The 27,483-nt window shown below is 46.6% G+C and overlaps 1 protein-coding gene across 2 annotated transcripts in view; it reads left to right on the forward strand.

The window, feature by feature from the left end:
* Positions 1-27,483, forward strand: part of SMC6 (structural maintenance of chromosomes 6) — a 602,788-nt gene that overhangs the window by 5,361 nt on the left and 569,944 nt on the right. The window contains exons 1-3 of one of the 2 annotated variants that reach the window (XM_086926303.1): positions 6,481-6,584; positions 17,504-17,661; positions 19,135-19,252. In XM_086926303.1, the coding sequence (XP_086782429.1) occupies positions 17,515-17,661; positions 19,135-19,252 (265 nt within the window). In that variant the 5' untranslated portion in view covers positions 6,481-6,584; positions 17,504-17,514. Of the gene's footprint in view, positions 1-6,480; positions 6,585-17,503; positions 17,662-19,134; positions 19,253-27,483 lie in introns of those variants that run through there. The other variant, XM_086926302.1, reaches the window with a different exon arrangement.

The following is a 27,483-nucleotide window of genomic DNA, read 5'->3' on the forward strand; positions in this document are numbered from 1 at the left end:
CTGTCGCCCCAAGAGTACCCACATAAGGGAAAGACGGGGGGAAGACAACCCCCGAAGAAGAAAGCCCGGGGGAGGGCCAGAAACACTGTAACCCGGGCTCCCAGCCCACACCCTACCCCCAACCCAAACACCACAACCCACAAGAATCAGACCAGCCGTAGCCCGAAGCGAGCAATTATAACAAGCGTGCAGTCACCCAGTACATTGAGAACAATACAGTCCAGAGCGCAGCCAGCCAAGGAAGAAAGCATAGTAGGGACCCCCCCTTATCCACGTGCCCCAGGACCGCCCGCACACTAAACCCCCCATCTCCTAAACAGGAATCAGCAGCTGTGCCCATCAATCACAGCCCTATGTAGGGCAAGACAAAAAAACAATAAAAAGTTCCAAAGTAGTTTGAGAGTCCCAATATCCGTCAGCCATAGAAGCAAAACCAGAGCAAGGATCCATCACCCCTGGCCCGAGCGTTGCAAGCCTCCCAAAAATGGCGACTGCGGGAAACAGTCCGATGGCAGAACAAAGGGACAAGATGGCCGTCCCCAACAAAGAGAAAGCATGGAAGGAAGAGACGAGTGTCCCCAGTCCACAAGGAGTCGATTGGCGAAAAAGGCTGGCTTCCCAGCCCTAACAGGAGAAAGTACCACCGACTGGGGAAAGGAGGAGGCTTCAGAGGTAAGAACTGTAAAGAAGCCGGGCAGCCGGGGAGTCAGCGGTCCATGAAGGAGCAATGATGGTGGAGGCTGAGCCTCGGAGTGCGGAGTGGAGAGAGACATTGTAGCAACATCCATGTCGGTGGGCAAGCCAACAGCACTGTTGCCAGAAATCGCCAGCGACAATGCAGGTGCCTGCTGCAACATAGTATCCGGGCCAAAGACAATTGTAGGCAGCAGAGAACCAGAGCGCCACCGGTGTCTCGGCGCTAGAATAGCCTCGCCCATTGTGCGGCACAAGTCCTTAGTAAGTTGCCGACACGTAGATCCGAGATCCGTGATAGCTGCCAGGATATCCATACAGGTGGGGGCCCGCTGTAATCCCACACAAGACGGCTGTTGGGTCCGCATCCCCGGTTTACAGGAGTGAGTTAGAGCAGGCGCGACAGAATGTCCAGGGGACAGAGAAGCAGCCATCTCTCCTTCCTCAGAGACCGCCATCTTTACATCGGCAATCCGGTGACAATGGGAGAGAGGGACGATCAGAAATCGGGACACATCAGGCAGGGGCGCCGGCAGGGGAGCGGCTCGCAGGGCAAAAGAACAATCCGTAAACGACCCCTCGCCGTTGGTTCAGAGGCAGCTCCCGACGCAGGCGGTCCCGCCCGCCCGAGCCGAGTCAGCCCTCCAGTTGCACCGCAATACAGTACGAGGGGGGGTAGGGGTACCGTCCCGCCAGCGCCCACCGCATCCAGGTCTGGGGAGCCAAGGGTTCAGAAAATGACCTCACCGTCTCTCCCCGCCGGCGGTAACTCTGCTGCAAGCAGCGGCGCTTCCAGTAGTCGTCTACCCGGTACATCGGCATCCCTCAGCGGCCATCAGAGCTGGGTCCTGGGGGTGCACTGGCAAATGGCTCACACGACCGTATCTCCGTCCACACGGCTGATAGAAGCCTCGGAGGAACGCGGTTGTGACCAGCGCGTGCATGCGGTCGTGGCGCCGCATCGATAACTCAGGATCAGTGGCAGGATATCGGTGCGGGAGTAGGAGGCTCGCGGAGCTGGGAGCCTACACGTCCGTCCTGTCGGCCATCTTGGCTCCTCCAGGATTGGGATGTTTTTAAATAGGAATACAAATCTATTTCCATAAGGGCGATACGTCCCATTAGTGACAGCGGGAGCTTGATCCAACAAACAACATCTTTCTCAAGTCTTGTTATTGCTTATCCATAATTGACTAGTATAACTTTCAAGTGGGCCGGTGTGGATTTGTATGCCTAAATACCTAACCGATTCTGTCGTCCAGCGCAGTGGAAACTAAAGGGGGGTTGGTGTCTGCATCAATTGGAAGCAATACATTGTATTCCCTCTCACTACGGCTCTGAGTCCCGATAAGCCACCAAAATGCACCACCTCTGAGAACAGGAGTGAGGTTTCTCTCCGGGTCCCTGAAATATATCAATGTGTCGTCTGTATATGCTGAGATTATGAGGTTATAGTTCAGGAAGCGTATACCCCTATGACCTTGAAATTCACGTATAGCACTTGCCAATGGTTCTGCTACTAGTGCGTATAATAGGGGCGATAGGGAACACCCCTGGAGATTTTCAACAATGATGTGACTGTGTTCCCCACTTGGACTCGAGCCACTGGTTCTGTGTATAGTATTTTAACTAGCCGCTGAAAGACCCCACCTACTCCTATACGGCAGAAATGCCCATTCGACCGAGTCAAACAATTTTTTCCGCGTCAAGGAAAACTGCAGTGACCCTCCCCTTTGGATCGGTTTGCTGTATTGCGCCAAAGAGGGTGCGGAGGTTATAAGTAATATTGTACTCCATGACAAAACCAGATTGCTCCGGCCGTATCACTCCTGGTCATAGTGGAGCAAGCCTTATTCGCTAATATTTTAGTGTACAGTTTGGTATCCACATTTAACAGGGAGAGGGAACTGTATGAGGAACATTCATTGTGAAACTTGCCTGGCTTTAATCAGGTGATAATCATAGCCTCACACATGGAGGGAGGCATGACACCGTTTTACATCATTTCCTCGAACAATGTGATCAAGCACGGTATAAGAAGATTCTGGTAAGCCTTATAAAAGGCCACCATAAGACAATTGGTTCCGGTGCTTTACCGGCTTGCATGACAAGTGTAATGGTGCCATCAAGTGTTCTCTGTGGTGAGCCTTGTCATAGCTATATGCTCTAGATCAGTGGTTCCCAAACTTTTGACTCCTGAGGGACCCCCATTGAGTCACCACTGGAAGCCGGGGACCCGTAAGCAATTTGTATGAGTTAAATTTCAAATATTAAAACAGTAATTCGAAAAAAATACACATGTATGCATACAAAACAAATACTCAAAGTACTAAGGATTTTGGGGCCAGGTGTACGACCATTTCATTTAGCGCCTCGCAATTGGCTACACATAGCAAGTGGCAAATTGCGAGTCGCTAATTGAATGTACAACAGTGTGTTTAACACTGTTTGGGATTCTCATTGGGGTCGCAAATTGCGAGTTTCATTAATATTAATGAGCCTCTCGCAATTTGTGAGCCCATTGGGAATGCCAGCCCTCCCAGGTATGGTGGGCTGCTGGGCTCTTTAAAAAGAAAATGCAGCCCATTTACCATGCATTTAAAGTAAAAGAAAATGAAACATTTTTGTTTAATTTTCTAAGGGAAGGCAGAGGTCTCTGGGACCACCGCCTGCCCGTAAAAAATAATTTTGCATGCATTTGCAAAGGGGAAGGGCTCCCCTGAGGACTCCTTTCCATTTGCAAATGCATTACCATCTACTTGAAGTAGGTGGTAATTGCGAATGTTTTGCGACCGCAAAACATTTGTACATGGTTTTGAGACTCGCTATTTGGAAGGAAATGCCCCTTCCAAATAGCAAGTTGCAAAACGTATTTAGCGAGTCGCAAACAAATTGCGACTCGCTAAGTAGGCAATGTACATGGCCCAATCGGTTTTTGCGTGCGCAAATGTGTTCGCGAACACGTTCGCACACATAAAAACGGATCATACATCTGGCCCTTAGTATTTTATATTGAAGTTAAAGCCTCTCTGTCACACGCATTTCATTTTTTTATAGCATCTCTCATACCATTGTAGGATGCCAGAGCACTTTACATCACACACATATAGAGACATTGAATCATACATGTAAATCAGTGTGTATATAAAATGTTTAACGAGTGCTTGATCTGGAAAAACACAAACTCAGGATTCAGAACATAACACGGTGGCTAGCACTGACTTTAACATTAAAAATTTATTTCCACCCAAATATACCTTTTAAGCAGCATCAGGATAATGAATACCTGGGGAAAAATGTAAGTTACTAACTGGTACCATTCAGTTTGTAAGCAGCTCTTTGAAGACAGTTTATAGTTCCTCTGCTACATTACAATTGTCACTTGTGAAGTGCACAGTAACGAAAGAATCTCTGAGGCAAATGCAGTAACCACAAACCTATGCACATAAAATACTGTGTTTTAAAATGCATGTTACTCGTTCTTTGCAGTAGGCACATTAACCCTCTGTGCTAAATTAGTTAAGTCAAAGCTGCCACTGAACAAAACTCTCCTCACGCTCCAGCAGGTACATTAATCACTGGCATGATCTTGATAATTTTATTGTTGCTGGAAAGCTGCTAATTATACAAGAAACTTTTCTGTGCTTTTAAAACTGTTGCCTACGGACCCCCAGGGAATATGTCACGGACCCCTGGGGGTCCACGGACCCCAGTTTGGGAAACGCTGCTCTAGATAGTTGGTCATAGTCTCCTTATCTGGGGCAATACGTGTGCGATATAGGTTCGCATAATATCTGTGAAACCTATCTGCTATCCTATATTCGTCATATAACGTTCCCCCCTCCTTGTCTAAAAGTGCCCCCATCCCCCTCCCCAATTAGTGCTTGGGGCATGAGAGCTGCCATGGTTGCACCCGGGCGTTCCACCTCACCATGTAGCCTATTTGTGGTATATTTTCCCATGTGTACAACTTCACTATTGGCGGTGTCGTGTATTCTATCAATTTAGTTTTAATCTCACCAAGTAAATTGCTGTCCCCTGTTTGTTGGTGTCTCGTTTCTAAGTCTACTAACTCCCTCTCCAGGAGCGAGAGCCCATCCACCCATGATTTCAGCACTCCTGAATGCTTGGAGATTGCGACGGCTCTTATGTTAACTTTAAATGTTTCCCAAAGCATGGCAAAACTTCCACTGATCCCACATTATCAGTAAAGAAGTTTTCTATTGATTGAGCTAACTCCAGCTTTAAACACCGGGTCTAATATAGAGTAAGAGGGAGTTGCCATGTGAACGCGGCTGCCCTCCGATCATGGAGCTCCAAATCAAGCACTATGGGCGAGTGATCAGGGTGAAGGACACATGACGCTAAGCCCCTGGACATCAGCCAGTAGTTTATACTTGTGTGTGTGTGTCGTGTGCAGCAGAGTAATGTGTGAATCCCCTACCTTGGGGGTTTCTATATCTCCATAGATATACTAGATCTAGTAGGTCTGTAATGTCACTAAGTGCACATGCGGCTGAAGAGGGACAACTGGGGAGGCCTTTGAATGCATTTGAGGACAAATCCCTAGGCAATGTAGGCGGTCAATACAACAATTAAAGACTCAATTCAATTCAATTCAAATGATCTTTATTCGGATTTAGTACATCCATAAAAGTACATACAGAATGAAAATACATTTAAAAGCATTTTTAAAAAACACACATAAAGAAGTTAAAAACAAATTAAAGACTCCTATTAAGAAAACAAAATTTGAAAAAACTCAGTGTGAGAACCTAAGTTCGGTCTACAACATGATTATTTTTATTCTTACTCTTTTAAAAACATATTAATTTATACAAAATACCAACGATAGACATGAGCCATCTGAGTGATGGCAAGACACACAATAATAACATAACACATTAAACAAGACAATCAATGAAAGAGGTCGCCCATATCACAATTATATGGACATGATATTAAAATCCTAACAATTGTGGTATGGAAACATAGTGGCTATATGATGTGTCTTCAACGCGTGTTTCGGACCTCTGTGCTCCTTCATCAGGAAAGCCACAACTTTGTCTGGATGTGGATTTGAATGGTAACCGTATCGTCACATTTATTGTAGCATTCAGGGATATAAAAAAGACAGAATGGTCTTTCTGATAATGTGGGGTGTGGACCTAGGATATCTATGTCTCACGATGTGAGGTGTATGCACAAATCACAAAATCTGGATTGATTGCGTGTAAATCTCCTCAAATATTATGATAGGAGTAGTGCAGATGTATATGTATTGGTGATGTTGATAAACTAGGATTCCTCGTAAATATGAGAAATGAAACAATGCCCCTTTCCCCGTAGCTTGACAGGGAATAGCGTACTGTATTCCAGCTGGAGCTTGCATAGTTGTCTTTTGGCTGGTAGGAAGAGCCTTCGTGCTTCTTGGTCTGGTTGTCTAAAATCTGGGTATGGAGATATCTTGGACCCCTCATAGCATAGTGTTTTCAGTTCTTGGGCTTTGCACAATTTGGCATCAGTCTCCGTAGTTTAGGAGTCGCGCTATAAGTGGACGTGGGCTAGCACCAGAGAGTGATGAGCACGCTCCACAACAAATATCTGAGTGTCTTTCCCCAGAAGTATGGTGAGGAGGTTCTCCACATATTTTTTCCATGTTTTCTATGTTGGTGGATTCTGCCATTCCCACTATTGGGATGTTGTTCCTTCTTGAGCCCACTTCCAGGTCCTCCGTCTACAGTTGTAGCATTTGAAGTAGCTTGTCCACCTTTTTGGCTTTTGCAGATTCCTCAGTTAGCACATCTTCCGCATCCGAGACAATCTTCTCTACTGTATCCAGCCTCTCAGTGTGCTTATCCAGGCGCTCCGTCATCTGATCCATCTGAAACGTGAGTGCATCAATTTTACCATCTATTTTTGTTAGGCTTCGCTGCATAGTGGTTAGTATTTGTTTCAGTTCCATAACTGCTGATGGCCCTACAGCTTCTGACCCCGATTTTGCTGAATTCATATCAACCTCTCTCCTTATGGGAGTCCTGCGGGCCACAAACGGCAGCTTGTCTGATTTGCCCATATCCGATAGATATAGTGGGGCAGTGTTATAAATTGGATTTTTGGTAGGCTAGGGCATGTGCCAAAGCCAGGCAGAAACCACCACTCTAGTCAAGATAAGGGAGTTGCACTCCTAAAATAACGCCTGCTCACTCGCTTGGTACGAGCAGACAAACTGATCTTTGAGGCAGTGTGTAAAGCATTTGCACATAACCAACAGTAATACAGTGTAAGCACTACAAAAGGACACACACCAGTTTAGAAAAATATCCAATATTTTTATATACTTAAGACAAGACCAAAAACGATAAAAATCCACAATACAGTACTTAAAAATCTTCGGTTATCAAAAAATGTTTGAAAAACAGTTCCTTGATGTCGATAGCTCCGTTCAGGGCTATCATGGCGTCGTGAGCAAACAAACCCAAACCGTTCTGGCTGACCGTGATGTCGCGGGCCAGCTACGGTGTCGGGAAGACCCGCAAGCAGTACCTTTTAGAAATGCAGGGCGTTGGCGACCCCTTGTTAAGCTTCCGAAAGCACGGTGTCCTCAGGCGTTGTTACCAGAGGTCGGTAGGCCTAGGCTGTGGTGTGGATGAGAGCAGTGTGTCGTGTATCTTTACGAGTGTTGCCCTCGAACCACAGTGCAAGCAGCGGCATCAATTTCAGGGAGGAGCGGCGTTGGCACCAAGGCGTCGTCTTGAAGCGAGGCAGTGCGGGGCTCACAGGTCGCGGTGCGAGCAGCGGCTCGGTGGCGGCATCAGCAGGTTTCGTCGGTGACACCAGGGTCGTGGTGCAGCGTTGCGTCTGTGCCCTCTGCGGTGCGTTCAGGACACTGAGTTGGCAGCGGCGTCCTAGATGTTGTCGAGTTGCTTTTCTTCTGTTGCAGCAAAAAAACACACAGTGCCCAGTGCTTAGGGTAGAAGAGCTTGAAGTCTTGCTGTTCCTGAGACTTCTTGAACAGGGGGCAAGCTCTACCTCAAGCCCTTGGAGAAACTCACAAAGTAGATTGCAGAAAGTTCAGTCTAGTCCTTTCACTGCTCAAGACAGAAGCAGCCACTGCAGGCCAACACAGCAAAACACACAGCAAAGTGGTAGTTCCTCCTCACAGCTTCTCCGGCTCTTCTTCTTGGCAGTCTTCTTGGTCAAAAGGGTTCTAAAGTTCAGGGGTCTGGGCTCTAATATTTATATCCAAAAATCCTTTGATCTCTTAGGCAGAGAGTGTCTGTGCCCAGCTATAACAAGTTCTGCCTTCTCTGGTGTGACTTCCTGGCAGGAGGTGGAGACGGCATGTTCAGATGCAGACCAGTCCCTTTGAGGTGCAGGGAAATCTCCTCCCCTTTCCCCAATTGCAGCCCAGGTCTATTCAGCCCTTTCCTGACCCCCCCCCCTAGACTATCTAGAGCCACTCCTGCTCCCCAGCCTTCTGTCATCTAAAACCCAGACAGGCAATCCAAATTCCAGCAGAGGCACATTGGATGACTGAGCAAGAAAATACCTACTTTCTAAAAGTGATATTTTCAAAACCTGAATGTAAAAATCACCTTCACTAAAAGATGCATCTTTAGATTCTGAGTTCAGGCATACTAAACTTTATTTTCCTACCTAATTCCCCGGGCCAGTTATGTTTATAAGATGTTATAAACAAACTCCCCATTCTGTCCTATGGGGAACAGGTAGCTCTGCAATAGCGAAAAAACGAAATTGGCCGTAATTCACACACATAGGAGTGCCTTGGGCCTACCTTAGGGATGGCTGAAATATAAGAAAAGGGAAGGTGAGGGACTGGCAAGTGTGTGCAGTGGCCAAGTCGACATGGCAGTTACAAAATGCGCACAGACTCTGCAATGTCAGGTCTGAGTTACCTTCTCAGGGCTACTCACGTGGGTGGCACAATCAGTGCTGCAGGCCTATTAGTAGCATTTGATTTACAGGCCCTGGCACACTCCGTGCTCTTCACTAGGGACTAACAAGTAAATCAAATATCTAATCATGGAAACACCAATCCATAACACAATTTACCAAAGGGCACTTGCACTTTACCACTAATCAGCAGTGAGAAAAGTGCGCAGAAACAGTACGCCAACAAAAACAGAGTCAAAACCGTGAGGTCAGAAAGCAAAACCTCAGGGGAAACACACCAAAAGATGCCTAGTCTAACAGGCAGAAGGCTAATTGACTCAGTGCACACATTTGCGTATCACCTCTATGGCCCAGTGTCCCGTGCTGCTGCATGAAGGGAAGCGGCACAGTGACCCTTTGTGTATTTTGTGGCCCCTTGAATACAGCTCCACTAAATGGGGCGGATTCATCAAAATCTGTTGCACGGAGATCCAGGCCAGGCCAGGGCCAACCAATTTTCCTGCACAGGCTCACAGCATGCCTCTTCATGTGCCCCAGTGACCACGGGGTCGCAAAGCCCACTATCTCATCCGCGGGCTGGAGGTGGCCATTAGGTAATGTGTGTCCCAGCGACCTCTAGGTCACACACAGGCCTCCCCACCTCAGTTGTTGTACTGCAGTGTTCAGTGCCCCCCCCGAGTCACATCCACGTGACTATCCACTCAGAGGGAAGCAAGGGGGTCACCCGAGGATCATTTGCACGCTGGTGTCTCCTCACCACAGGCCACATTGCACGTCTCGGGACCTGAATGAGGTTCAGTGTGGCTATCGACCACCTCGCTGTGTTGGATCTCTGTCTGTACGGCCCTCTCTCCATGGCTATGTTCCATCCGTGCTGGGTGCCGCAGTCAAGACGGCTTCCACCCTCAAGCGCTGCCACTGCCCCGCAACACGCTGCATTTGCAGTAAAATTAAATCAGGCTCCCAAAATGAAACCTGACCAGTTTCAGAATTTAAAAGAACACCTTTTGCCTGTGTGCTGTGAGCTTATTAACATATCTTTGACTATGGCAATTATGCCCGCCCCATGGAAGTATGCCAAAGTTGTCCTGCTATTGAAGAAACTTTCCTTGGGCGTATCTAAGCCCGAAAACTATTGCCCCATTTCTCTGCTCCCTTTCCCTGCTAAAGCCACTGAATTTTATGTTAACTCATCCTAACCAAATACGTGAACTCCAACGAGCTGTTCGATGCTTCCCAGAATGGATTTAGACCGCATAATTTTTTTCTTTGTTTGAGCTGTTTATTGAAGATTTTGTTGGTTTATACATGAATATGGGAAAAACAATATACGGTCACAAGAAAATGCCATACAGAGCCAATAGGGAAATTGCAAAGCCAGGTCATGAGTCAACAGCTCAACGGCAAGGCTACCGCAGTTCGCAGAAACACAACTATTAGAGGCTAATGGCATATCCCATCATTCATATAACCTCCTCCCTCCACCATTTATGCAGTTTAGTCATGTTATGATCCATTATAGTTCCAACTATACAATAATCATCAAGTAAATGGGTATATTTATGGCTTCACTCCGCCATATCACAGCAATTTGTTTACGAAATCAAACAATTCTTTAACCCGTTCCGTGCTCTCAACGGCCGACGGGAGCACTCCCTCACTGGTGCTGCACACTACCGTTGGCCGAAACAGCCCGCCCACCTTTCAGAACGCCCGCACCACGGGGAATGTACACCACGGTAAACGGGTTAAAAAGCAACCTCTAACAATGGAAAAAAAATGTCAGGAAAGGGGGTGAGAGGAGGACCAAGAGCCGCATGGAGGCAAGAAAGGAGACTATCAAATATGTGCACATCCTGACTACTAGGAGATCTATCCTAATAATTTGTGGTATAGGGGACTCTGTATACGTATCAATACAAATACTCGGGCCACAGGTCTGTTCCAGTGCGATCCTCTAGTTGTTCGGAGAAGGCACATTCGATAAGTCATCAGACTTCAACAACCCTTGTTACGCACATAGCATAGTGTTCCATGCAGTGGAGATTGGAAATTTGCGCAAACCTAACGCATCTTTCCGTACCAGGGAAACTGCTTCAACCTTGGCCCAATTCAGCATAGAAAGGAGCAATGCTCTCACAGGCGGAGACTCCTCCACTTTCTACTCGCGGGTAATCAATCGCTTGGCCACAATAAAACCGAGATCTAGAAACAGAGTAGACGCTTTGTATTTTTTATGTCATGACAAGACACCAGTGATGCAGGCCTCCCATGAGCGTGGCACCTCCCTGTCTGTGCAAGTGACTAATGCCCCAACACCCCCTCCCAATAGGTATGTAAAGCGGGGCAGGACCACGGCATGTGTAAGAGATTGGCATTTGCTATCTTGTGGTCAGCATGCATCATGTGGATGAAAGTATCGGTTGATATTACCTGGGTTGAGGTAAGCCCCGTGAATAATGAAAAATTGAATTAACCTAAAACGAGCGTTCCTGGGGACCGGTTTCGGACTTTCCAAGACCATTCCTTTTCTGAGTAGGGCCTCTCCTGATCAGTCTCCCACTTAGTCCTCAACTGTGCGAGATCTATTAGAGTATGCTCCCTGATTGACTCAGCGAACCACTTTACCAAGTGTCGACCCGTACCCATAACATGTATACATTGCACTACGAGACTCGTCCGAGGTTCCTGTGCAAGATCACCCCACCTCCGCCGCAAAGTCATCCAGGAGGCATGAGTCAAAAACTGGCCTGTGGGAAGTCCTTCTTCGTTCAAGATAGCTAGAAACGGACTCAATGTACTTTCTCCGTATAAATCCCCTAGAGTGGTTATACCAGCCCTAACTCAATCAGTAAGGGCCATGCTTTGTACACGTCTTTGCACAGTTGGTATCCCCAGCAAAGGCACAGCAAGTGCGTACGGATTGACCTGTTTAGTAAGACGCATTGCACGGCAAATCAATTTTCACTCTTATCATGACGAACGGGGGGTCGTTCTATCTATTACAAGGGTGGAAAAGAGAGACTCTTGTCCAGGGTGTACGTGGTTGGACCACCCAGAGGATTTGAGATGCCAAAAAAATAATGTTCCAAATTGAGCAGAGCCAATTCAGCCCCACCCCCCGAACGAGGTAGGTACAGTTTCGCCAGTGCTACCCTGCACCGCAAGTTGTTCCAGATGAAATCTTGGACAGTACGATCTAGAGAGCAGAAGGACACGGGTTGGTAGAGTGGTAAGTTAGCAAAGTAATAAAGGAGACTTGGCAACACAACCATTTTAACTACTTCTACTCTACCGATGACAGAAAGGTGGAGCGGTTTCCAAAATTCAATCTGTGACTTGAGCGCTGTGACCGCCTTCGTGATGTTACCGTTTATAATATCTTGATCATTGTGGTTAATACAGACCCCTTAGTATCTGAACGTAATTGACAGCTGTTGCACTACCATTTCATCCACCTCCCAACGCGGATCCTCCACTTCGGGGTCAAAGGGATATAAGCAAGATTTACCCCAGTGCACACCCAGCCCAGACAGAGATGCAAACAACCTCAGGGTAGCAGTAATGGCAGAAGGAATCGCTCGGGTGTCCCTAACTTGCAACAAACTGTTGTCCACATAAAGCAAGACCGTATGCATACCTTCTCCAATAGGAATCCCCCAACCTGGAGCTGAAGTGTCATTGTTAACGGTTCAATCACAAGGGCAAAGATCAGCACCCTTGGCGCATCCCCCGTTCAATTCATATAGGATCAGAGAAGAGATTCCCCAGTCGCATCTGCATTGTAGGAGCCCCATACAATAGTCTGATAAGGCTTAAAATGTAAGGGCCAAATCCGAAATGATGGAGCACAGGAAACATGAAAGCCCATTCCACCGTATCAAAGGCCTTCTCTAAATCCAACACCGCATAACCTGCCATTGGCCAGTCCGTTGTAGTACAGCGCATTACCCTGAACAGCCTTCGTATGTTGAGCAACGTGTTGGGGGCTAGCACAGACCCATTTTGCTCATGATGAACTAGTTGAGGGATCAGCGGCTCTAACCTACCTGCTAAGATACCCGTTAAGATTTCTAGTTTCCGTTCAGGAGCACTAGAGGCTGATACACTCCTAATGAAGTGGGGTCCCGTCCCGGCTTGGGGAGCGCAATCAGTGTAGCCTCTGTCATCGAGGCAGGAAGGGTGAGTGTCTTGAGTGCCTTCATATATACTTTGAACAACTGTAGGCTCAGGGAGTCAGCATACAACTTATACAATTCATGAGGAAAACCTTCGGGACCAGGAACTTTCCCAGATGGTAAAGCCCTCATTGTGCCCGAACCTCATCCAGCGTAAGTGAGGCATCCGCTGCTCCCGCGATAGTGGCAGGAATGGAAGTTCCTCCAAGGACACCTGTATCGACCCCTCCTGTTGGCCAGCTCTATACAATCGCTTGCAATGCGCGGACAGTTCCCCATAGATTTCTCGCTGTGTGTGCAATAGTTGTCCACCCGAAGAGGGAGAGCCGTAATAGGACCACCCGACTGTTCTTGTTTAATCAGCCAGACAAGAAGCGGCCTCAAACTATCTGCCTAGTGCGATGCAAAGTTAAGGCAGCACTGTTTGTCTAGTAGTTCCGTATGCTTCTTGAGCATTTCTGCCAAATCCCCCAGCATCTGTTACCGCCTTGGATTTCAGCTGCAACAAACTTCTTTCTACATCAAGCAGGCCAGATGCCACTTGTTGTCGAAACCTGTGACCTAAAACCAAACATGTCCCTCTCAGGGTTACTTTCATGGCTACCCGCTCCAACAAAGCAGAAGAGGCAGTCCCCGCATTGAGCGTGAAGTATTCCCCTATAGCCTCTCCGATCTTCTCCCGAAACATTGAATCCTCAATCATGGCCGGCTGTAGCCTCCATGTAGGGATTACTGGGATCCCACCCTCCCAGGCCAGCTTGACACAGTGAGGATTCTGATTAGAGTGCGTACATCCCCAATATTCTGATTTCAAAACATACGGCAGGAGGTAGGGGGACCCAAAGAACCTATTGAGCCGAACATGTAGGTTATGAGGTGCAGAGAAAAAAAAGAATACACCCTCTACCCCTGGTGGTGATGTCTCCAAATGTCAATTAAATTCCATCCTTGTGCCCAACCCTTTAGCACTGCAGCATTGGACGTAGCAGTCGTGCCCCTTAGAGGGGGAAAGGATCTCTCACTCCCCACATCTAGGACACTGTTAAAGTCTCCCCCCAGCAACCACAGAACCTTGCACCACCTTCCCAGAGCAAGGGACACCTGGTCAAAGAATAATCCATTTTTGTCATGGCAAGTGCCCCTTTGCATCCGCAAGTCTTGTTGAAACAAGTGGGAAGCTGCAAACCAGCTCATGCCACAACTGTGCCCAATTCGGTGTTGCTCCAGGACTCATGGGTGACTCTTGTATCGATTTTGCGCTGTCTATTCTGTGCTAATTTGCATGCATTCTTTTCATACTAAATGTATAACTATCTGAAATCCCGCCTATCTCTATACACGCCGAGCAGGACTCTGCGCTCATCAGATGCCACTCTCCTATCCCAATCCCGGTTTAAATTGGCCACGGTGGGGGGACGTGCTTTTTCTAAAACACTCCCAGCTCTGTGGAACAAACTGGCCCCAGAACTAAGGAAGGAATGTAATTTGTTAGCCTTCAGAAAAAAGTTAAAAACTGTTTTGTTTAAGCAAGCATGGAGCAGCCACTAGGTGCACTGTCAAGATCAAGTAAAATGCCAAGCCCCACTATGTAACCTGGACAATCAGCGCTTAGAGACCCCGGTGGTTATAACGCGCTATACAAATTAAATAAATAAATAAATAAAATAAATAAATATTCCAGCTGGTAGATATGTCAACCCTTAGTATTTAGGGATAGGGAAGATGTAGCACAGCACTCCTTGATAGTATCCTCACCAATATTTCTAGAATTAATCTATTCGAAAACGTGGCATTAGCCAAGGCTTTTTGAGTTTTACCAAAATAATATACTTATAGGGGCTTTCAGCCGGCCCTACTCATCGATAGATCTCTTGCTGCATCATTTACATTCTTCTTCATCCCACTACAACAAGCCCACTTCAGCCAATGGCTCACTTCACTGCGAGTGATGGCATTCTGCTCTTTCACATGGAGCACTTCACACGAAAAGTAGTTCCTTTCAGTGCCAGGTACCACTGTGACAATATGTGATTTGAGAGGCAAAAAAATGTTTGATTTATCCTTTTTTTTGTAAATATTGGTGAGGCTTCGGCTGCTTATACAAATATTACTTTTTTACAATAAAACATAATTAAACAAGCATTGAGAATGCCATAAAGCTGGCAGCCAACAGCAGACCTGTTAGTATTGCCTGTGTCTGTCTATTTTATTGATAATTGCTTCCTGCAAGCAATATCTCATATGGTTACATTTCTGTAGGCAATGGTGTGACAGTAGCTTATTGCTAGTCACAAAATATTTAGTAGCAAAGCGCGTTGGCCTGCATTCCGTTGTCAATCAATCAGTATTTGTTAAGCGTGACTACTCACCCGCTAGGTTCTCAAGGCGCTGGGGGAGGGCTTCAGGTCCTGCTGTGCGCTGAGGTTCAGTCAAAGAGCCAGGTCTTGAGATCCTTCCTGAACTGGGTTTGTGACGATAGCTTGAGTTGGAGAGGTGGAGTATTCCAGATCTTGTAAGAGAAGGATCTTCCTCCTGTCCTGGTCTTGCGGGGGATAGTGGTGAGGGGCAGTTCGTGGAGCGGAGGTGTCTAGTGGGTATGAGGAATGAGAGGCGGTGGTTCAGGTTTTCTGGTCCAACGTCATTGTTGGCTTTGTAGGCGTGTGAGGATCTGAAACATGACTCTTTTGTTGAATGGGAGCCAGTGGAGTTCTCGCAGGTGTTCCGAGATGTGGGTGTGGAGGACCCATTCTGTATTTTCCTGAGGAGTTCTGTGTGATGCCTGCATAGAGGGCGTATCCGTAGTCGAGTCTGCTGCTGATGAGCACCTGCCTGGGTGACCGTCTTTCTGGCCTCGGTGGGGTTCCATCTAAAGGTCTTTTGGAGCATGTTCAGGGTGTGGAAGCATGATGAGGAGACGGAGTTGCTCTGGCGGTTCATCGTGAGCACAAAGTCCAGTATGGTGCTAAGGTTTTGTGAGGGGGGTGGGGGGGGGGGAGGCGGGGTCTAACGTGGTGGGCCGCAAGAGTGAAGTCTTCTCAGGTAGAAGTGTTGTGCACAAGGATGAAGACTTTTGTCTTGTTTGAATTGAGCTTGAGGCAGTTGTCGCTCAACCAGAAAGCGACGGCCTTCATCCCATTGTGGAAGTTGTTTCTGGCAATTGTGGGTTCGTTGGTAAGGGAGAGGCTCAGATGGGTGTGAACATTACATTGTGGTCACATATATAAAAATATTTGCCTCCTTTCTTCATTCCACCTGCTGAGAGGCTTTCTTTTCACTTGAACTAACTAGAATATCAGTTTATGAAGGTTATAGGTCTTTACCGTTCATATCCTTGCATCAGTCCAGTCTGATCCTAGTGAAACACAATCTGACTGAAAGTATAACACAATGCACACTGAAGTAAATGAAGTTATGAGACTAATAAAAGGATATAAGGCACATTTATTATGCACTACAGAGAATAGCTGGTGATCCCATCAGAAAGCAGGGAGCTAACTGACTAGGAAGAACACAGTAGAAAATGACATCAGGAAAATGGAATGTCAGACTTAAAGGGATACAGCAGAACATAAGTGCAGAGAATACAACACACACCTATGTCATTCTGCTAGTTTTCGTTTGCCCATTATCAATTCAGAGCTAAACGTCTCCATTCTCAATAAACTGCTCATATCGGACTTGAAGTACTTGAGATGTTTAAAATGGAAGATGTCATCCCCTTTCTTGACTTGTTCATAATATACCCCCTTCCAATTACTAAATGTAAAGATAAGAAAAAACTTGACCAACATAAGATAACCTAAGGAACACTTTGAGGTGCCCAAAGCAAACCTCTTTGAAAGTCATGTCACTGTTGCATAACACATGTTCTGATAATTATTGAAGGCAATAGCTATGTTGACATGACGTTCTGAAGTAGCCCACAAAATACAGAGTAACTTGAAAAGCCTAAACATTAAAGAGAGTCGGAAATAATAGATCAGCTTTGCTCTTAAGAAATGGTAAAACGTTCTCTTGGATATGAGGTGTTCTTGTACCTTATTTTGAGGTGTGTTAAATAAACAGGACCCCTCCCTCACCAGGAAATGCCATGAGTATTCTTTAGGCTTTTGATTTTGTTAGCTATTTGCTGTAAATGGAAAAGCAGCAGTGCATTTGCCAGCATTGACAGAGCTAATGGTTTTGGCTATATGTGCTAACGCAGGGTTGCAGAAGTATGCGTTTGTGTGTCTGTGATATTTGTTAGCATCAAGGAGCTGACTGAGGGAGAGGAAAGATCTAAAATAATCTCTCAATCATTATAATATGTCCACTCCATGGAAGGCAGAAAGATACACCCAAAGAATAGCATTGGGGTGAAAGAAGTGCTCTTTGGCTAAGCCAAGTTATGATTGATAATGTCTCAAATAAATGGCTGAATGAGGATGGTTTAGAAAACAAAACAGCAGTTGAAAGTGATGATGCAAAGCCTACGGTATGTATTTTAGAAACAGTAGGTGTTTTAGACAGCTGCACTGTCCAACCAATATCCACAAAGTCTACATGAACAAGAGCTAATACTAGATATAGAGCTTGTTGTGCAGGTCATCAGTAGGTTACCTCAGCTGCTACCTTTCAGCGTGTTTCCTGCCTCTATTTCTGGAGTTTTGTTTTCTGTTACCTTGATAACACAGATTTTCTATTTTTCTTCAATTGCTCTTTCTTTTCTCCTTCAGATTTAGGATCAATGAAAAGAAAAGATTCCAGCCCTGTGGTAGGAGTGGGGCAGCAAAAGCGTCCCCGACAAGGAGCTGAAGATTCTGATGATGGGGCTGAGGAAGATGCTAGGCAGTCCCAAAACTATTTTGATGCCAGCCTTAATAACTCACACTCAGTATGTTTTTTTTCCTTTTTAATTTGTATAATGTCATACAGAATCAAGCAAAGCAGTCCATAATTTTTCACGTTCTTTATGACGACAAAGGTTTTTTTAGCTGTAATCTGAGCCGTACAAGAGAGACCTTGATGAAAGTGGCGAATTCTGTTCAAATTCTCATCTGTTGACAAGTGATTCGTTGGAAGGTTTATGTTGCAGTCTCAAGCACACAGTGTATTGCAATCTGTTTTCAGGCTTGCACATGCAACCTAATTGTGCCTTGTAGGGTTCGGATTTATGGGTGTGGGTTGTGCCGATAGGTGAGAAAGCCATTACAACGCGGGCTTTACACTGCACTACCATTACGACGCAGCCATCATAACGCAAGTCGTTACAACGATTTGTGCTACATGGCGCTATATACTAAGGAAAAGTATGATTTACTATTCCAACACCTTCCCTACTGTTACGTAGGCTAGAGTTGGAATAGTAAATCATACTCTTCCTAAATCCAGTGCCTCCAGCGCAAGTCATTGTAACGACTTGCGTTGTGATGGATGCGTTGTAATGGTAGCGGGTGTAAAGCCCGCGTTGTCATGACATACATCCTCCTGCTGCTAGTGTTGGGTTCTTTGCAAGCATTGTTCCTCATCACTCTCATACAGATTTAGGCACGACTGCCTCAAGTTCTCTTTTTTACTTCTTTGTGTATACATTCTGGAAGAATAGCATTCAGTGAATTTTGAAGCTTCAATTTTTGAAAGAGAGTGCTGATATTTATAACATGTTTTCCTACTTCTGTTTGTGCTTCTAGGTTTCCTGATAGAAATTCTTATTCCCTGTCCCATGAATAACATGTCAACTGAATAAATATAGCATAAAAAAGAACCATTGAAAAGATTAGTTACCCTATATTAAATATTATCTATAAGGGATTGGTTTTAGTTTTGAGTGATAAAATATCTGCCACCCTCGTAAATAAAGATTTTAATAGGCTTTCATAATCAAATACGGATTTAATGGCTTGGTTTGATTCTTGTTGTTCTTACCTAATGCTTCATAACATAGTCCAGTTTCGCCCTATTCAGAGGAGGAAGATCTTCAGAGATGTGGGTAATATGGAAATGTAATTTATCGTCTTGTGGTGACTTTATTATTTCATATAGGCAAATATAGTGGTGAAGCTATATATTTATCAGCATTAAGGTCCTAGAGTGTCTAATGGACTTCTGCTACCTTCTTCTTTATGAAGGTTGCCTGTATTGTTCTCTATCCAATCACACGTCTGAATATGGATGTATACATGGGTCTTAAGCTGAAAATATCTGTGTTTATGGTAGAGTAAGGTCTGGCATAAAAGGTGAAATTCCCTTTGAGTTAGCTTAATGAGGGATTCAGAAGGTGCTACAGCAGCACCAGCCACTAGACTGGAGACTTTGCTAATAAGGCTCAGTTGCAATGTTATGCTTAAACTTGTTTTTCTTTCTGTAGAGTACTGGTGAAGTTGGGATCATTGAAAGTATCTCACTCAAAAACTTCATGTGCCACTCCATGCTGGGACCCTTCCAGTTCGGACCAAACGTCAACTTTGTGGTTGGAAATAATGGAAGTAGGTTATTGCCTTGTGTTTGTTCAGTTTTATCATTATAACATTGCCTCTTAAGCATGAATGCTGTATGCATCCTAAAAGGAGTCTTACAAGAATGCAATGGGTTGTAGTTTTGTTTCCACTTTAGTTATATCTCTAATTTATTAGGTATAGTAGCTGTTAGATTTGGGGTCTCTAGTTGAATGAATGAAATTATTTGTAGAGCGCACGATGGCCAAAACGGCTTCCTGGCGCTGGGAGCTCTAAAGAACCGAACAGACAGGGCCAGGAGGTTTAGCAGGGGTAGGCCAGGGCAAACAGAAAAGTTTTCAGCGCTTTACGGAAATGTGAAAAGATAGGGATCGAACGCATAGAAAGAGGAAGGGAGTTCCAGAACCGGGGAGCAAGAACAGAAAAACGGGTTCCACCAGTGCGAGATTTGTGAAAGCGGGGAACAGTGAGGAGGGCAGAAGATGATGAACGGAGAGTGCGGGCAGGGGTGTGAAGGGAAATCAAAGAATTGATGAAAGCCGGTGCAGAGTGATCAAGGGCCCGATAAACAAGGCACCCTAGTTTAAACAGAGATCTCTGTAAAATGGGCAACCAGTGAAGGGATTTGAGGACGGGAGTGATATGATGGGTTTTGGGCAGGTGAAAGATAAGACGGGCGGCCTGATTCTGGATAGCTTGTAAGCGGCGGGTTTCATAGGCAGGGATGCCAGCGAACAAGCTATTGCCATAATCAAGGCGGGAAGTGATAAGGGCAGAAATAATGATTTTAAGGGAGTCAAGAGAAAAGAAACGAGAAATTTTCCGGATCATTCGAAGGGAAAGAAAACAGGAGGACACCACGGCACTGACCTGGCCATGCATGGACAGGTCCTGTCTGACCTTGATGCCCAAAGTTTTAACGGAGGGAACGGGGGTGGGAGGGGGGCCAAGAATGGGAGGCCAGAAAGCAGGGGACCAGGGACTGGATGAGCCGCCAACCAGGACAAGCTCAGTCTTATCTGGGTTGAGCTTGAGGTGGTTGGCGCTCATCCACCCAGAAATAAAGACCATGGCGGAGTGAAAAAAGGATAGAGAGTGAGAAGAAGAGGAAAGATCAAAGACGAGCTGGAAGTCGTCAGCGTAGTTATACACAGAGACCCCCAGCTCAAGAAGGGAAGAGATAAGAGGGTGAATATAGAGGTTGAAAAGAAGGGGAGAGAGAGAGGAACCTTGGGGGACCCCACAGGGCACCGGGAGGGGGGAAGCAGAAAAGCCGGGAAGATGAACGGCTTGAGAACGACCTGTCAAGAAGGAGGTGATTCAGGAGAGGGCAGAACCTCGTATGCCCGCTGCGCTGACACGGTCCAAAAGAATGTTATGGTCGACCGTGTCAAACGCAGCGGACAAGTCGAGGAGGATCAAAGCTTGGGGGGAGTTGACGTCGGCTTTGGCCTTAAGCTCGTCAAGGACGGCTAACACCACGGTTTCGGTCGAATGACCCGAACGGAAACCAGCTTGGTGAGAAGCCAGGAGCTGGTTCTGTTCAACATAAACAGAGAGACAGGAAGTAACGTAAGATTCGAGAATTTTAGCAAGATAACGGAGAAGAGAGATAGGTCTAAAGTTAGAGGGAAGAGAAGAATCGAGACCAGGTTTTTTAAGAATGGGAGAAACAATAGCAGATTTAAATGAAGAAGGGACCAATCCAGTGGAGAGAGAGGCATTAAGAAAGGAGAGAGGGGTATCAGGACAGGAAGAAAAAAAGGGTTTTAAGAATACGGGCAGGGGCACAGTCAGTGGGGGAGCCAGACTTGATTTTGGTGAGCAGAGCTAGAAAAGAGTCCAAGGGGAGGGGGGGAAAAGAGGAAAAGGAGGATTTAGGCGCAGAGGGAACAGAGTGAGGAGGAGTAAAAGGAGTGACCAAGATGTTAGATTTAATTTTTTCAATCTTCTCAATAAAGAAGTTGTTAAGAGAAGAGCAGAGGGCCTGGGAGGGAGTGAAGTGAGGGCAAGCGCGATCAGAGGTGGCCAAGTTGTTTACCAGAGAGAAAATTTCTTTAGCTTTGTTGGCCGAGAGCGCCACTTGTTCGGAGAAGTACTTGGTCTTAGTGGCCAAGATGGCCTGCTTGTACTCCTTAAGAAGAATTTTGTATTTGGCCTTGTGGTCAGGGCAGTAGCTACGGCGCCAAAGGCGCTCTGAGCGTCTAAGCTCCAGTTTAAGAGTCTTGAGCTCCGGGCTAAACCAACGGTGAGCCTCGTGGGGGCGAATGGATTTGACTAACTTGAGGGGGGCTACTAAATCACATGCAGAAGAGAGCCAATTACCAACTGCAGCGGCCTGTGAGTCAAGGGGAATACCAGTGAGGTCTGGGGAAGAAGAAGCAAGGGAGTGAGAGAGGGAAGCCAAGTCAACACGATTCCAGCTACGGGAGAAAACATTCTTGGGGCGAAGGGGCTTGTGAGGGGAGCCAGTGGTGATAGAGAAGGAGATGAGGGAATGATCAGACCATGTACATGGGAGGATACTGGGGGGGGAGACTATGTCCTGGGATGACCAGACTTGGTCCAGGATGTGTCCGAATTTGTGGGTGGGGACCAGGACGTGAGACTTAAGGTTGAGACAGAGGAGAGTGGCCGTGAAGTCCTTAGATGCTGAGTCCTCCCTGGGATCGCCAGGCCAGTAGTTAAAGTCCCCAAGCAGGAGGACCGAGGAGTTATTAACCACCAGCGTGGCGAGGTTCCTGCAGGGAAGCCACGAACAGGGGCATGTTCAGGGGAGGGCGGTAGACAAGGACAACGGTGAGAGGTGCCGGCAGATTGGAGGAGCGAGCGACCAGGAAGTCCACTCCAGCGATGGATGCTTGGGGGAGAAGCTGGAATTGAATAGTGGATCGGACAATCATAGCCAATAGTTGGCAGAGGTAGGTACCTTTGACCAAATAGGGACCCTTGCGTCTAGTCAGGGTAAGGGGGTAGACTCCTAAAATAACCTGCTCACCCCCTTGGTAGCTTGGCACGAGCGGACAGGCTTATCTCGGAGGCAGTGTGTAAAGCATTTGTGAACACATACAGTAACCAAGTGCCAACACTACAGATGGACAACACAAAAGTTGTAGTATAAAAATAAGTATTTTTATATAGACTTAACACAAGACCACAAACTACAAAAATCCACAATACTGTACTTTGAGAATGGTAGAATTAGCTTAGTTCTCTTAAGATGTAAAATGCGACACTTTGAGTTCAATGTACCTTAGGATGCGTAAAGCTATACAACGAAAGTGTTGCAGGGAAGGTGATGCGTCGGTTCCTTACACGCAAGAACGGTGATGCGTCAGGTCCCTACTGATGCGTAGGGGATGCGTCTGGTCTTTTCGGCGTGGGGAGGTGAAGCGTCGGTTTCTTACTGAGCTTTCGTGGCGATGCGACCAGCAACGCCGTGATGCAATGAAGATCTGGTGCAATGAAACAAAAATGATGTCTTCTCCTTGATGCGGCAGGATGCGTGCCCACCCAACGGCCGGACTCAATGATTTTCCTGTGCCGCGACAGGCCCTGCGACACGCTTCCCGGTTATGCGGCGGCATCTGGTGTGACATCGATCCTCTTCTCCTGCGATGCGACAGCTGCAGCGGCGACAGGCTTTCCCAGCGATGCGACGACTATGGCTGAGACACGTTTCTCCGATGATGCAGCGACGTCTCTCCTCTTCACTGGCGATGCGAGGAGCTTTTGCGTTTTGAAGCGACAGCAGCAGTTCAGCGACATGCTTCTTCTTCGTGAGACACTCTTCCAGCTCCTTGCGACACACAGTCTCTCAGAAAGCTCAACACAATGGCAGGCACTTCAAAAGAACTTTTGGGGAGCTGGTGGGTGAAGTCTCTTGTCACTGAGACTTCAGCAGGAGGCAAGTTCTTATCTCAAGCCCTTGGAGATACTTCACAAGACTGGATCAGGTTAGAAGTTCGATCATGCCTCCAAGCTGTAATAGCTACCTTAAACCCGGACAACAACGCTGAACATTGGGTTCACCAAATTTGTCAGTAAAGCGTCAAAACTGTTGCAAGATGCTAGAGCTGCTGAATCTCTTACATCAGCAGAGCGGCATTTTGTCTATAGGTCCCATAACAGACCCTCGACGGTTAATAATTACCGATCTGAATTTGACTTTCAGCTGAATTTTAAGTGCTTACATTGTTTTAGCGAATTGAAAGAAAAAAGTTTTTTAATTTTTATTGAGTTGTCTTTTTCACGAATTAACGGAACGCGTTTACATTGTAATAGTTTTAAGTAGTCAAACAATAAAGGATTAACCATACGCATTTTCTGTTTGTTCCTTGAAGGCAGAGAGGCCTTTACCTAGTCCCTGGTCAGTCCTGGAGCACTTTGTTGACAAGACTCCTTCTTTCCTTTCACAGTGCAGACCAGGGACCTCAGACGCACCACAGGAGGTGGAGCCAGCATTGTGGAGGGAAGGCACAGCCCTATTCAGGTCCCAGGTGCAACTCCTCCCTCCCATCTGCATGCAGATCTCTCTATTCAGCCCTGTGCTGACTCACACTGTCTCCTGGAATCCCCCAGCCCCTGTCACTCAAACTCCAGACAAGGAATCCACAACCTAGCAGAGGCAGGCTTGGCTATTTAGACAAGAAAATACCCTCGTTCTAAAAGTGGTATTTTCAAACACAGAATGTTAAAACCAACTTCACTAAAAGATGCATTTTATCATTCTGAGTTCAGGCATACTAAACTCGAATTTCTACCTAGTTCCCTGAGTCAGTTAGGATTATAGGATGTAATAATCAAACTGCCCATTCTGGCCTGTGGGGAACAGGTAGACTTGCAATAATGAAAAGCGAAAATGGCTGTAATTCACTATTGGGATACCACACACATCAGGGCTTGTCCTACCTTTTACCTACGATGCATCCTGCCCTCTGGCCTACCATAGAGGTGACTAATATACAGAAAAGGTAACGTTTAGGGACTGGCAAGTGGGTGAACTTTCCCAGTCAACATGGCAGTACCAGACTACACACAGGCTCTGCAATGGCAGACCTGAGACACACTTTTACAGGCTGCTTCTGTGGGTGGCACAACCAGTGCTGCAAGCCCACCATGTCTGAACTGGGGTGGTGGAGTAAGCTATAAAATGATGATGGATTAAACCCAGATCAGTTGACTAGGGGTGAGTGTTTGATTTGCTCAAGCGCTCCGTCCATCATCCCCTTTGGTATCACTTTTTTCGCCCTAAGTTGGCAGGGTATGCCCAGACGTGGGTCTCTTGGTCACTTTGCCACTGGATTCAAGATAGCCTGGCTGATGAGGATTATGAACCCGAAACCGGTCCCAGGATACTTGTTTCCGGTCCAGGGAAGACATGTCTTGGCAGTTCGGGCTGGACTGTTCCCATGAGGCACAGGTTCAGACTGATTTGCATATGGCCATGTCTGAACTGGGGTGGTGGAGTGAGCTAAAGCATGATGATGGATTAAACCCAGATCAGTTGACTGGGGGTCAGTGTTTGATTTGCTCAAGCGCTCCGTCCATAATCCCTTTTGGTATCGCAAGCCCACCAGCAGCATTTGGTTTACAAGCCCTGGGCACACTCAGGATCCAGCACATGCACTCAAAACGGCTTCCCTGATCACTTGTTCTGTCAGTAGTAGAACTGTCCAGCACAGGGTCATATCTTCTCATGCAGATATGTCTATCCTTAAAGTATAGTACATCCTGTCTTGGGTCTGTTAGGGGTGACTTACCAATACTTCAATCAGTGTATGCGTGGCACACAGGGATATGTGCCATGTCATGTTGTTCACTTTTGTCTTTACCAAGACACACAGCCTGAAATGACGGTCTATATGTGTTTTGTTGAGGGGTCCTTTAGGGCCGCACAATTCATCCTGCTGAAGGACCCTCTTAAGCCTCCTTGACTAGGTACCAGGGGTACCATTTACCATAGACTTACAGGGAACGTTAAAGGTATTGCCAATTGGGTAAACAATTGTCCAATTTAGGAAAGAGGTCTGGCACTGGGGGCCTGGTTAGGAGGAACCCAGTGCACTTCCAGTCAAAATCACATCAAATACCAGGCTAAAAGTGGGGGTGACCGTATCAAAAAGGGGGAGCTATCAGTTGCTTCACTGTATGCTGCCGGCACCCTGGGTTGTATGCGACTAGCTGTGTATGTCATTGAATTATTATGGCTTTAATAAGCCAAATTGATCCATAAAAACGTTTCAGCTGCTACCACTACCAGTCCTGACTCTCCCTTTCATGGCATCAGCCGAGTGGTGTGGTTCTGCCTCCAAATGGATGTTTCTCCATTCTATTCTCCCGTAACAACCATATTATGCCTCCCATAGCTTCAACCTTACCCCCTCCTCAACCCTTCCTCCATCACAACACACACGACTCCCCACTACCCCACCCCCACCCCCAATAGAGATCCCCATCTCAGCCCTTCCTCCATTCCAACATACACCTTCTCACACACTCCCCTTAGCTACTACACACCCTCCTTCCCCTTCTCCTTCCACACAAAATCCCACGCCTGACCCCAACCCTCTTTCTATCTCTCCACACTCTCCATCCTCCACTCCCCCTCGACAGGCCCCCCTCCTCCTCAAGCCCAGTTTCTCCCCTATCCCACACCCCACGCCCTTCGACCCTGCTATCCTCCATTCCGCCTTCCACAGACATCTCTCACCACACCCCTTCCCCTATTCTCACCCCTACTCCATCCCCCCTGTCCACTCACAATCCCCTGACCCCAATCCTACCACCCAAGCTAATTATAACCATACCCCCTGCCCTCACTCGGCCTCTACCTCTTCCCACCTCTCTTTTTTAACTCAGACTCTTTGTAACATTGAACGTAATATCTCTGCCTTGACTACTGCATTTATCAGTCTTAGGGAAGATTTCAAAAACCTCAAGTCCCATAAACATAAAACCCCCTCATGGGCCTCTTTATTCTATGGACCTAGCAAATACCTATTTCCCAAACGATGGAAATCCAACCCCTTCTCAACCGCTCACACAGGCCTGTTCGCACCTTAAATGTCTACTCCACCACAACCTTGCTGACATCTGTGACTCTTTCCACAACAAGCCCACCCTTAAGGATCCTTCCTTCCCTCAATCAGACATCCCTGTCATTATAGGGATCAGCAGAATCCACTCTCATCCCGTATCCAACCTAGCTGCCATCTGTATCCCCTACCATAATAAGCCTTCTCGCAAGGACCCTACCTTCCCTCAATCTAACATCCCTTTTATTATGGGGATAAGCAGAACCCACTCAACCCCAGAATCTCCTAGACCCCCCCCCCCCAACTCACCATCATTCCGCCGTGCTCTCCCCCCAACCCTAACCCTAATCCCCTGGCCTGCATGCTCATAAAGTGCCGCTCAGCTGTCAGTTACGCGACTGAAGTATCTGAAACCATCCTTAATGAAGATAACGACATTGCCTTCCTGACAGAAACTTGGCTCAAGGACCACTCAACCCCTATCCTTGACTTGCTAACCCCTCCTGGTTACTCCATTATCAGGAAACACCGGCCTAAGAAAATAGGAGGTGGTTTAGCAATCATTTTCAAAAAAGAACTCCAAATCTCCCAATCCAAGATCACGGACTATATAACCTTTGAATATCTCGGAGCTGAACTTAATTTAAAGGGTTCACCTCCAATACGACTACACAATATATACCACCCAGCTGGGGAACCTCAGCCTTTGCTGAAGAAATATCCGACCTCCTAACGAAATCATTACTTTCTAACTCTAAAAATCTATTTCTTGGTGACTTTAACCTTCATTGGAATTAACCTGGTGATCCCACAATCAACCTTCTCTCTAATCTTCTTGAGATTAGTAACCTCAAGCAACTCTGCCACACCCCGACACACGACAAAGGGGCCACTCTTGATGCTATCATCGCAAATGAAGTTAGCCTCCCTATCCAATATCATCCCCACTGATTGGTCTGACCAACAGCTCATACTGTTCAAACTTTCCCCACCTACCCCACCCGCCCCGACTAGAAACAACAAAATCATGATCACAACTAGAAATCTTAAGCAAATCCCTCCAGGTACACTTGAATCTAAACTCCAAGAACAACTCTGTTTCACCACGCCCTCTCTCAATGCAAATGAACTCACGGAGCACTACAACAGATCAGCCTCTGAGGACTTAGACCAACTCGGCCCTCTCACAACAAAAACACTCCAATATATTCCCTCCAAATCCTG

This window comes from Lissotriton vulgaris, chromosome 6 (assembly GCF_964263255.1).
Source record: "Lissotriton vulgaris chromosome 6, aLisVul1.2, whole genome shotgun sequence".
NCBI lineage: Eukaryota > Metazoa > Chordata > Amphibia > Caudata > Salamandridae > Lissotriton > Lissotriton vulgaris.